The 12,393-nt window shown below is 41.1% G+C and overlaps 1 protein-coding gene across 5 annotated transcripts in view; it reads left to right on the forward strand.

Moving 5' to 3' along the window:
* Positions 1-12,393, forward strand: part of DGKI (diacylglycerol kinase iota) — a 440,859-nt gene that overhangs the window by 348,361 nt on the left and 80,105 nt on the right. For all 5 annotated transcript variants that reach the window (XM_032304023.1, XM_032304024.1, XM_032304025.1 and 2 more), the window contains 3 exons: positions 8,001-8,070; positions 9,810-9,850; positions 10,772-10,899. In XM_032304023.1, coding sequence (XP_032159914.1) covers positions 8,001-8,070; positions 9,810-9,850; positions 10,772-10,899 — 239 coding nt within the window. The remainder of the gene's footprint in view (positions 1-8,000; positions 8,071-9,809; positions 9,851-10,771; positions 10,900-12,393) is intronic.

Here is a 12,393-nt window from a genome sequence, read left to right on the forward strand (position 1 = left end):
AAGATCATAACCTCTGAAGTAAAGGAGACTGCATTTGGATTGTGACTCTACCACTAAATGGCTGGGTACTTGTGTGAATTTACTTAAATTCCCAAAGCCTCTGCTCTTCATTTATGGCTCACTTTTAGGTTCTAAAGAAGAGGGGATAGATTGTAGGAGAGCAGATGGGGCTAGATTATACGGCTTTCTTAGTGACAGAATGGATATGCCATAAGAATATGGCTTCAAATCAACCTCCCACATAAGATATTAGCCCAATATTCATAAATGAACTCTGTGGTAGTGGCCTCGTGACCCCAAAACCAAGAGGGAAGGTTCTGTGAATTTTGATCGTAATCTCTTCCATACATAGGCTTCAAGGGGATATTTTTCCCAACATAGAACATTAAGTAGAGGCAATAACATAAAAAGACTGGTGGTCTAAATTTTATTTAATACAGAACCACCAAGGAATACAGAAATAGAGTTATGTTTGTGGAAAATTCTCAGAAGTAAAAAAGGAGCATGCTATAAAAGGAAGGAAAGAAAGGAAGGAAGGTTTACCAGTCACCCACTGTTATTCTCCAAGTAGTTGACAGCTTGTCGAGATGATTGTCGCATATCTTTTAGTTCCGGACAATGGAGATGAGTCTGGGTGGGAGCCGTAGGTAGAAGACTTCAAGTTGCAGGGAGGGATGAAGGAGAGCGAGAGTCAACAACCTACCGCTGTGTTGACATGATGGCCACTGGCCTTTGTTGGCAGTAGGTTGTATGATTCAGGATTGCACCTACCGACAGGTCTTAGCTCTCCATCAGTGTCGGGACTGCCTGAAAACCACTGGCCCAGACCAAAGATTTCAGATTTGAAAGGAAAGAACCTTCTTAAATGTGAGCTGACCCTTCCGTGTGCTTTCCCAGCTATTAATATGTTCTGCTGTTTTCATTACCAGGCTCCGGTTCTGTGGGCAACCGACTCAAGATCCTTCTCCTGAAATCAGTGGCTTTGACAATAGCTAGGAAATAAAATCATAATTAAAATAGCCATCTCTTGAAAAAAAAAAAAAAAAGATGTTGAACTGTGGTAAATCAGATGCATAGCAACTCCACAAACTGAGGGGAGAAGGTAACTGGAAGGCACCCGGTGGTTCCTAGTGCGGTAGACACCCTCGGAAGACATGGCCCGTGCTTCGTTCTCCTTTGTGACTCTCACCTCACATGCCTTGCACTTCCTTAGCTCCCATCAATACTAGTTGAAAAGACTGAATGTAATTGTGTCAAAGGAATAAGAGTAATGTGAGAGTAATGTGACACCTGACCATTGAAATTAAAAAAAAAAAAGATAGCAATTAAAAAAAGATAACAAAGATAAAAAGAAAAGATAACAATTTTGGTGAAACTAAGTGAATGTCGAGCACAGTTACTATTGAATGGGGAATATTATTGAATGGGGAGAGAAAAGTCAAGTGCAGTGTTCTGAAAAATATTTCTTTCAGTGACAGAAGGCACTTGGCCTTGAAAACAATACCCTGTATTTGAGGCAACTCTCTAGCATCTGATAAGGTAAAAAAGAGGTGTTGGGGGCAAGCACGAAACCTGAGCTCAGCCTTCGTTTGAGTTATTTCTTTTTTGTGTCTGCCCATACAAGTCTGTCCCCATTGTTTTGTGTTTTCGAGCACAAAGATGTTTAAGGATAAAATAGTTTTGTGCTGCTGTAGCATCATGAAGTCTGAAGTGTGGCCTGTGTTCCATGAGCCCCAAAGGCACTTAAAGGTCAGAATTGTTTTAGGTAAAAAAATAAAAATAAAAGAAGTCCCAGCTGCCCCAGCCTTACTGGTGTAACATAATGATATCAGCACATCTACGTGTGCCGCCCCATGGGTTAAACATTCCACATGTCCTTCCATTTATTTCCCAAAAGAACCTTTTATAGTAGATACCATGGTCACCATTTTATAAACGAGGCATCCAAGGCATGGAATAGATAAGAAATTTGCCCCAAATCTCAGTTAGTAGGTAGTGAAGCCCCAGGACTGTCCTGGGCACAAACTGGTGCTCTCGGCCACCAGAATTCTGCGGTCTCTAGACTCTACTTGAACTGGACCGTATACCATCCCTTGTGCTACTATTCCTTCTCCTCCATAGAGCTGCCTTTCCTAAACACCTCCAGGACAGAGACACTCTTGTCACCTCATTTCTTGGTCTGATGTCATCCTACAACAATAGGAGTTTTCCAACCCACCACTACGCCACTTAACTTTTAGATGTTAAGAATTTATAGTGTGATTCTCTACTGCTGTCTTTAGGGTTTCATACTAAAGGGTTAAAAAGTCCTTTTAGTATATGAGAAAAAGTGAAAACGTCCTTGTAGTATATGGACCAGATTCAGCATAAAGGATGATCTTAGCTGTGGATATCTTCTTCCCGAGTTCTACTTAAAAAATGATCAAACCTCACAACCATTAATGGGACAGCAATGACATGATGATTCACAAGATCAGCTTTTTAAAAAATGGGCCTGCTGGGGAATACAATTTCTATGAAATCGGAATGTAATATAATCACAAAACAAGCAGTCTTGTAATGATTGAAACCACAGGTCTAAAAAACTATACCTCAAGTCACATCTAGTCTGCTGCCTGTTTATCTTTTGCACAGCCTGTGCACTAAGAATGGTTTTCAGATGCTCAAATGCTTGAGAAAATCCAAAAGAATATTTTACAATTCATATAAATTATATGAAATTAAATTTCAGTGTCCACAAATAAACTTGTATTGGAACTCACATGCAAAATCAGTTTTCCAAAGCAGACTTTCTCATTAAAAGTAGTTTTTGGCTCAGTTTCTCAACTCAATCAAAATACAACAACCTCAGCCATGACCAGATTTTCCTTCCTTCGCCTGCTCTTTACCTCCTGTTCTCCCTTGGATCTTTTAGACGTTGTCCTAGCACCCAGCTGTGCTGATTAGCTGGATTTTTTTCTGTCTTATTTTATGGGTTGTTGGTATATTTTGTGGGTATGTTTTACATTTTGTCCATCTGCTGCATGGAAACGTCATTTTAATACTGATACTAGGTACTCTTCAACTTCTAGGTCCTAATGCAAGTGAGATCCTTTCATCTGCGTATATATGCGTGGGCCAGATTGGATCCAAGGGGAGAATTTTGCTGAGACTTGACTGCTTTTATGTATCTTTTTAATATGTAAATTTTTCTGAAGAAAACTGACATGTTTATTGACTTGCCCAGTCTATGTATGCCTTTACATCTATTTCAGTCTTCTTCAAAAATTCTACAACACCCACTAGTGGGATGCCTTAGGTAACGCTAAACATTCTAACGCACATGATTTCCACAGGGCATTCTTTTTTTTTTTTTTTAATTAACACATAATGTATTTTCTGTTTCAGGGGTGCAGGTCTGTGTGTCAACAGTCTTACACACTACATAGCACTCACCATGGCACACAGCTTCCCCAATGTCTATCACCCAGCCACCTCATTCCTCCTATCCCCCTCCCCTCCAGCAGCCCTCAATTTCTTTCCTGAGATTAAGAGTCTCTTATGGTTTGTCTCCCTCTCTGTTTCATCTTGTCTCATCTTTCCCTCCCTTCCCCTATAACCCTCTGTCTTATTTCTCAAATTCTTCCTATCAGTGAGATCATATGATACTTGTCTTTCTCTGACTTATTTCACTCAGCATAATTCCCTCTAGTTCCATCCATGTTATTGCACATGGCAAGATTTCATTTTTTGATGGCTGCATAATATTCCATGGTGTGTGTGTGTGTATCTATATATACCACATCTTCTTTATCCATCCATCTGTTGATGGACCTCTAGGTTCTTTCCATAGTTTGGCTATTGTGGACATTGTTGCTATAACCATTATTAGAGTGCATGTGCCACTTTGGATCACTACATCTGTATCTTTGGGGTAAATACCCAGTAGTGTGATTCCTAGGTCATAGGGTAGCTCTATTTTCAACTTTTTGAGGAACCTCCACAGCTTTTCAGAGTGGCTGCACCAGCTTACATTCCCACCAACACTGTAGGAGGGTTCCCCTTTCTCCGCATCCTCGCCTTGCCAACATCTGTCATTTCCTGACTTATTAATGTGATGTGGTATCTCATTGAGGTTTTGGAAATTTTGAAATATGTAGTTTAATTGCATTGCAATATAAATCCTTCCCAGGTTGGGGTAGGTAATAACTGCATTTTTACTTCGGAATTCAAATGCTTTTCTAAAAAATATATTTATTTATTTATTTATTTGAGAGAGAGAGAGAGTGCACACAAGGGGCAGAGGGAGAAGAAGAAGCAGACTCTCTGCTAAGTGGAAAGCCCAACACAGGGCTTGATCCCAGGACCCCAAGATCATGATCTAAGCCAAAGACAGACGTCTAACCAACTTGGCCACCCAGGTGCTCCTCAAATGCTTTTTAACACAGGATTTTATTATATTAATAATTCTCTTTTTAAGAAATGACAATTTTTTATGAACAAGGCTGAAGGAACGCCATAAAAGGAGGGAGAGGGTGCAAACCTAGCTCAGGGGAGCTACACTGGAGAGGTTAGGACCTTCCTTGCACACCTGGAACTATCTCTTAAGACTCCGGGTTGATCTGCAGGTGACCAAGAAAGTGTTCGATTTTTTTTTTTATTAAAATATTTTATTTATTTATTTATTTATTTATTTGACAGAGAGAGATCACAAGTAGGCAGAGAGGCAGGCAGAGAGAGAGAGAGGAGGAAGCAGGCTTCCTGCTGAGCAGAGAGCCCGATGTGGGACTCGATCCCAGGACCCTGAGATCATGACCTGAGCCGAAGGCAGCGGCTCAACCCACTGAGCCACCCAGGCGCCCTCGATTATTTTTTAATGACATTTTTTCTCATGAGCTTCTTGGGATTCCAGATCACTTTGATAAGCTGTGGAAAGCAGTGACATACACACCTACACGTAGACACACTGAATTTAGCATAAAATTTCAGGGAGCTAAGGCTTATCCAACTTACTTGAGGATCCACTTAAATCTATTTGAAGTGTTTCAAAGGTCTCTATTCTTTGGCGGCCACAGTGCATTTTCACAGAGTGAACTGGTAACATTCTCTTTAAATAAAACCTCTTTAAGGAAGTTGAGTTATAGCAAACACCTGTGAATTAAGGTGTAGAGAAAACAAATGAATAGAAAATACACAAGATAAATAGGCACATGCATAAAACTCTTGTGACACACGGACACTCATGCATTAAAATGTATACAGTTAGGCCACTATTATTTTGTCTGCCTGTGGTAAGCTAGTTACATGGCTGACGGAGTGTATCAATCTCTATCTTATTTATTTTTTTCAATCTTCATTTTATTAAATGAGATGAAATAATATCCAATATTCTCTAATTTGAATACTCCAAAAATAATATTATTCATCTTTCTGTTTTTAAAATGATAAGTTAAACATTTCTGTGGGCTTTCAGAGTCGATTTTTACCTGGGAAAATTTGATTTTTTGTGTGGGGCTCTCTGTAGCACATTTGACATCAAATTTCAGAAACTGCCCTTGGTGTCTATGCCATCTTTATTTCTAGAGAAGGCAGCCACATTTCTGTTTACTATTTTTATTTAGTAGCTTACATAGTTGGCACGAAATATTTCAAATCGCATCTAAATTTCTTGACTTACTACATTTGACACGAAACTGACATGTTGGTGACTTTACATGTTATATAAAAAATACAGTGAGAACCTTAAGTTTCCTAAAAACAATTTATCACATGTCAAAGTGTACTTCTCGAAATGTTAAATGTGATTTTGATATAAATAGGTACTGAGCACATGTCATGATTTTATGTAGTGCAACCTGCAGAGTGGCAAAGCTGGTTTAGGAAAGAGAGAAACATCTGTGTCCACAGCTACATATACATCCATAGAGGTATATGTTTATCTGTCTATCCATGGCTTTATCAATTCTATGCGTGTAAATATAAAATTTTGGTGCCAGACCTGAGACCAGGTTTTTCTCTTTCAATTATTTAATTTGCAGAATCCATTCATTTTAAAAATTCCATGTAGTCAAGGTTTCTGATAATAAAATGGATCCCTTTTGTTAAGTCCATGCTTTTAAACCTCTGACATACCTCACCTTCACCTGAAAGATTATTGAGTTCCATCCCGGGGTTTCTATAAACTCGGGTGGCACCTGGGAATTTGTATTTCTAACAAGTTCCCCGCTGATGCTGCGGTCCCACGGTTCACACCTTGAGTACCACTAATCTAAGCATAGGTTTGCCGGAGGAGCAAGTGAGGCTTCGGGGAGTCTGGACAAAAGCCCAAAGAAGTCCATGCAACTGCTGATTAGTTCTCTTCTTGTTTGTCCCATGTTATTCCTGTTTCCTTCCCCTGTCCGCCTCTCGTACACACCCAGCTGCACTCCAGGGATCTTCCCTGTATTAGAACATCTTAAATCCCTAATATGGGTCAAACTCCCACTGCCTTCCCCACAGAGACCTAGCATCCCTCCTCATTAGTCCTATTTCTGTCAATGATTTCCATTTCATTACAAGCCAGGGCTAGAATGCTCCAAGTCTTGTGTTGTAAACAAGAATGTGCTTTTTGTTTATTTATTTCTTTAATTATCATAGACAGAGTTTCTCTTAGGGGAGATTTTTAGCTTTTGAAAGTTTGGAATTATAAACAGATAATCCCTTCTGCTTTCAATCTCCCAGTTCCTAGTCTGTTCTTCTGTGATGTGGCCTTAATTCCACTAAGAAATTAAAGGTTCAGAGACTTCTGGAAAGGTTGGGAACTGGGAGTAGTATTCAATCAGAAAGGATGCTAGTCCTTCCAAAGGGCAGCTTTTGAAGAATGAAGCATCAGAAGCCAGGCTTCTAGAGGCCGGGCCAAAATGGCTAAGGGGTGGCTGGAGGAAGGAGATACTAAAGGCATGCTTCGAAAGTTTGTCAGGGCAAGGAAGGAGAAATTAATTTTCAGAAGATGTTACAGGATCAACTGAGCAGAATTCGTTTTAGAGGGAGGGAGCCATTGAAAGCTGAAACATTAATGAATTTCTGGGTAGGGGAGAAGATTTCAGTAAGAATGCAGAAATAAATATACAAAAACATAGATATAAAAAGATTTAAAAGCAAGAAGGAAAGGAAGGAAGGAAAAAGAAAAGAAGAGGGTAATCTGGAGACTAGATAAAGTGGTCAGCTTTGAACAGGAAAGGCTGTTTTTTTTATCTAAGGCTGAAGGAGAGAAGCTGGAGGCTGGCAGATGGCCTTGAGATCACACGTGAGAGGGAGGGACGATGGGGCATCTTCGAAGCTAGGAAGCTAGAGATGAAGCTAGAAAGGCAGATGAGTGTGTCAATGGCTAAGTCCATGTTGGCCAGACGATTCTGTCATCAGCCAGCCTGGCCGAACATTTTCTTCCTCCTTGTCCACTGCTCTGGAGTCAGGTTCAGTGGGTAAGGTTGGGTAAGGGTGGCCTCAACATATGATGCTGATACTTTGCTTTCATGGAGACAAATTGCTTATTTAACAGATGATACGCTAGTCAAGGGGACTTGACCATGTAGATGGATGGCCTCTTGTGTTTCTTAGACGCCACGAGTCCATGTCAGCCAGTAGACGAGCCTCAACTCCTCCCCATTTTGTGTAGTGCCTCCCTCATACCCACGTGGGGAACCAAAGTGTAAATGACAGCCAGCTGCCCCTAGTTCCTCAGCTTCGCAAAAGCAAAGAAATTCCCAAACCAGGTACATGTCCCCACTTATATCATTTATGCATACTTAATAGAAGAGTTGAAAACTTCCTGGAAATTCTACATGGGAGTTGTTTCAGAAGTTTCTATGTGAAGTAATTTGAGGCACAGCCTCTCTTTCTAGTAGAAATATGTTTTGGCCTCTCACCGGTGCTCCGTTTAGGAAGGGATATTTGCTCGCAGAAGTAGTCGATACAGTACACTGAGGTTAAATCCCTCCGGTCATTCAGATGGAGTCAGGAGGGTGTAATGTGTCTCTTTGCAGGACCACGAGACCTCCTTCCCCAGGGCACTCTCAGCTCAGAGACTCTCACCACGGTGGTGCTTTCTAGACGGTGAGTGTTTCTCTATTTCATGGAGCGGTGGGGATTGCGGAAACAGCAGGGCAAGGCACTGATAGACGGAATGGAGTGGACCCTGGTTTTCCAAGGGATTATGTAGAAACTCCTCAGTAGCTCTGTGTGATGGTGATTTCCGTTATTTTCTGATTGGTTCATGGGTTCATTTTCCACTGCGAGCACCTCCCACTCCCTAGATGCTGCCTAATCCAGTTTTTCTACCATATTGCAAAACATCTCCTTATCTACTGCCCGGTGTAGTGACTCCCTAGTATGTGGACATGTGGTTTTCAGTGTAACTATTGCTTTGGTTGATCTGGGATACATCTGAGAGGACATAAATGTGGGCAAGAGGGCGACAGGATGTGTGAGTGTGGGCGCAGTACTGTGAAGATGAACAATCGTATTTATGTCAGATCTAACCCACGTGAATCATGACCTAGATTTTCATTAATAACTCCTTGCCTACCTCTGAAGGTAATTTACACTACTTTCCTCCAGCTCCTTTATTCCCTCGTGATGAGAAACACAATCATGTGTTGTTTATTTTTCCTGAATTCCCAGGGAAACAACTTATATTTGAAAAAGTTTTAGAAATTTATATGAATTGTTCCATATATAGTCTGTTCTATATACATTCTTAGATAAAATTACAAGTGTGATATTATTATAGTCTATAGATATAAAAACCTTCAAAAGGTGATCACATTTATGGTTAAAAAGAACCAAAGTAGAATAGGTCCTTCTGAGACAGACTTTATTCCCCTGTTGCTTTTAGTGAGGAGGGACTGTGATTGTCTTGTTTCTCAGCTCATTTCCTTTGGAGAGAAGCTACTCATTAAATATTTATGATTTTTGAATGATTGTTTGCATTTTGAGTTACTCCCTTTAGGACTATGTACTTTGTAGAAAATCTATTTATAATATTTGGAGTCTGTTAGGTAGATTTAAGTGAGGAGGAACATAATTCTTTCGAGTATTAAGAATAATCAAACAGTGTCTACAAACCCAAAGTTTGCAATTTTCTTCCCCAAACCACAGATGCAGTCCAGGCCCTTTTAGAAATGCTTAAATAATTATTTTTACAGTTTTGGCTTTCTTTAGACATGGCTTAGGGTTTCAGTCTTGAAGTGAAATGAATCTTTCAATACCAGATGTGGTCCTTGGCTCTGTATCTTCAAGCTTTTTTTTTTTGCAAAATGAGAATCGCTTCCTTGGGAAGTCTAGCTACCTACGGGTTACCCCCCCACCCCCAGCTTTATTTACTTAATAAATACATATTGAGTCCCAGCTCTGTTTAAGGTCCTATGGTAATGTCTGGAAACAGAAAAGAGTAAAAGAAACACAGACCTTTAAACTGTCTCCTGGTTATTTATGAAGATAGTGTCTACAAGAAGTATAGACAAAATGCGAATATGCAAAGGTAGGAGCAATGAATTCTGTCTGGAGTAGGGAAGGATGGGTCGGAAGAATGTTTCTCAGAGGAGGAAGCAGTTAAGTTGGTCCTTAAGAGACGGGTGAGATTTGGTTCAGGGGACGTAATAGGAAGGGCTTTCTAAGCTTGGTCATTGCTGCAGGGGACATGCAAGTTCTGGGTTTTTCTAAATTTAGAAACTGGCCAGTAGGCCAGCAGGACTGAATGTAAAGTTTTTGAATGACATAATAGGAGAGAAAGTTGCAAATTGGGCGCCAGATCACAGGACTCTGAATGCCATATACTTTTTTTTTTTTCCTAGCAACTTCTGCTGATCGCTTTTACCGAATAGACAGATCTCAGGTAAGCCTTTTGGAGCCTATTTGTAAAAGTGAAAAATTGCCAAATCGATAGACTTTATTCGTAGCTAATCTTGTACATTTTTCTAGTGTAAACCCTAAAACATGTACCAGTTCCAGAATGGTACTCATAGCCTAAATTATGAGGTTTTTTTATTTGTCTTCACATATCTTGTGATTTGTGGACTCAAGATTTGACCTTGGAATTGAGGCCCAGAAAATAACTAGGCCTATAGATGTTATCACCAGCCTGCACTCTAAATTTTCTTGCGCACTGCCACTTTTACTACTTCCTAGCTCCGTTTTATGGCTTTTTAGGTTTATTTTGGTTAGCAAGTTTGACAGCCCAGGTGCATATTTATGCTACTTACAACTCATCACTTCCTGGAGTTCCATAATGAGAAAGAAAAAAAAAAAAATGCTTCTGCCCAATGATAAAAAGTGTTCCTGCTGTCCAAATTCTCCTGCAAAAACAGAGAAAGGAAAAGAAATAATAATACAGTATGGAAGCCAGTGATAAAACCAGTTGTTAATCATGGCACTTAGCTCTGGCTGGATCCCGGGGGTCCAAGTCCAGCTTAATCACACAAGTCATGCTGGATCAAGCCGCGGGTGGGGTGTTCCTTCTTTGACAGTATTTGGGAAGAAGAGGCAAGCCCATCTCTGGTTATATCTGATGAGATCCCGGTCAAGCAGGAATCCCAAACCAAGAGGGATTCACCTCTTCCCCTCACCAGCCTTTTGCTGCCAGGTCGCTTCAGGGATGGATGGCCATGGCTGGGCCTCTGAAAACACACTGTGGTTGTTTGATATGTCATAGACTTTCATTACCCCTCGGGACCAAGGATGCTTTGTTTTGTCCCTGATCAGATGATAGACTTGAGAATCCTATCAGTCCTCTGACAGAATTCTTTTTCTTCCTTAGGAACATTTGCACTTTGTGATGGAGATTTCCCAAGACGAGATTTTTATTCTGGACCCAGATATGGTGTTGTCACAGCAGGCGGGGACACCTCCAGGAATGCCCGACTTGGTCGTGGAGCAGGCCTCGGGGTGAGCGAGCCCTTCTTTGGTGACGCGGTAGGGAGGCTGACCGCAGGGCGACATCCGTGTCTGACGGGGCTTTTCCCTTGACATTTCCAGGGACATCGAGCTATCTTAAAATACAGGCTTTCTTGCTGTGTTTCATTAGCGTGTAGGATAACTGGTTTTGTCTTTTAAATGGCTGCAGAGAGTTACTCTTTCCCACCAAGATTTGTACCGTGGCTGAGCCTTCTTTCTCCGCCACAGCCTCACTTCTTACCAAACTCTCAAGTACTAGTGTTTGCATTGGTGCATATGTAGCTACAATGCTTGTGTTATCCAAAGGAAAATGGGCACAGGTGGTTTTTGACTCTTCCTTTTCCCCTTCCCCTCTTCCTCCTCCTTTTTTTCTATGTCCAGGCAGCCTGAGACATAGATGGCATTATAATAACTATGACATATCAAGCACTTACTATGAGCCACATACGGTTCCAAATGCCTTTCTTATAATACCTACCACCCCTTCATAGTGACCGAATCATCAGAAGTGCTCTGTGCTTATTTCCTGCTCTGTAGAATGGAAATGAAGCCGACACAGAGAATTGTTTGAAAATTAAATAAATTGATACATGTGAGGTATTAGGATCGTTCTTGGCACTTGGTAGACGCTCACTCAGTCTACCAAGCGATAGTCGTCATCACTTTCCTGTCGCAGTGCCCCTGCACCTCTGGTACCGGTATTACCCTAAATCCACACATACCAACGCTGAGGCTCAGAGGGGTCTTCAGCTCTGCCAGTCTTGCACAGAAAATGAACGGCAGAATTGACATCTGGTCACTCCCAGGTGTTATGCTAAAGCCCATGCATTTAATCACTACATTGAACCACCAGAATATTATTAGGCTTTCTAGGTTATTTCAGCAATTCCAAAATATTTATTTAGAGAACTTTTTAGGCGCCAGCTACTAGTCTAAGCTCTTGGGACACAACAGGGCAGAAATTTAAAAAAATGAAAATTTCTGCCCTTGTAAAGTCTGATGAACTTTGATGTCTTACTGGTATATGAAGGTCAAATAGAATAAGGATTTCCCTGGAAAGTGCACACACACACGCATTCAAATAGCATTTGCGAATTGTATACACACACACACACACACGTATATATTTGTCTATATGTATATGTAGACATGTTCATTTGAGGTAACCTTATGCCTGTTTACTCCTCGGCACTAATTTATTTGGCCATTGCTGCCATCTCTGAATATTTCTCACTCTGCCAGCTGATTTCAGTGATACGTATCAAGTCACGAGAAGACAGAAGTGGCAGGATGAGGCAGGTGTACGGCTGCGTTGAGGAGGCCAGAGCTAGTAATCTCAGATACGTATCCCTGGGTGTCCCAGAAGGTGGTGGAAAAGCCCATCTTCACGGTCCATGTCTGCAAATCCAGCCTCTCCACTGTGGGGAAAGCACGTGAGATGCTGGGTCCTCCCGTAGGAGCAGCGGGCATTAGAGTCTCGCTGTC

This window comes from Mustela erminea, chromosome 11 (genome assembly GCF_009829155.1).
Source record: "Mustela erminea isolate mMusErm1 chromosome 11, mMusErm1.Pri, whole genome shotgun sequence".
NCBI classification, from domain to species: domain Eukaryota; kingdom Metazoa; phylum Chordata; class Mammalia; order Carnivora; family Mustelidae; genus Mustela; species Mustela erminea.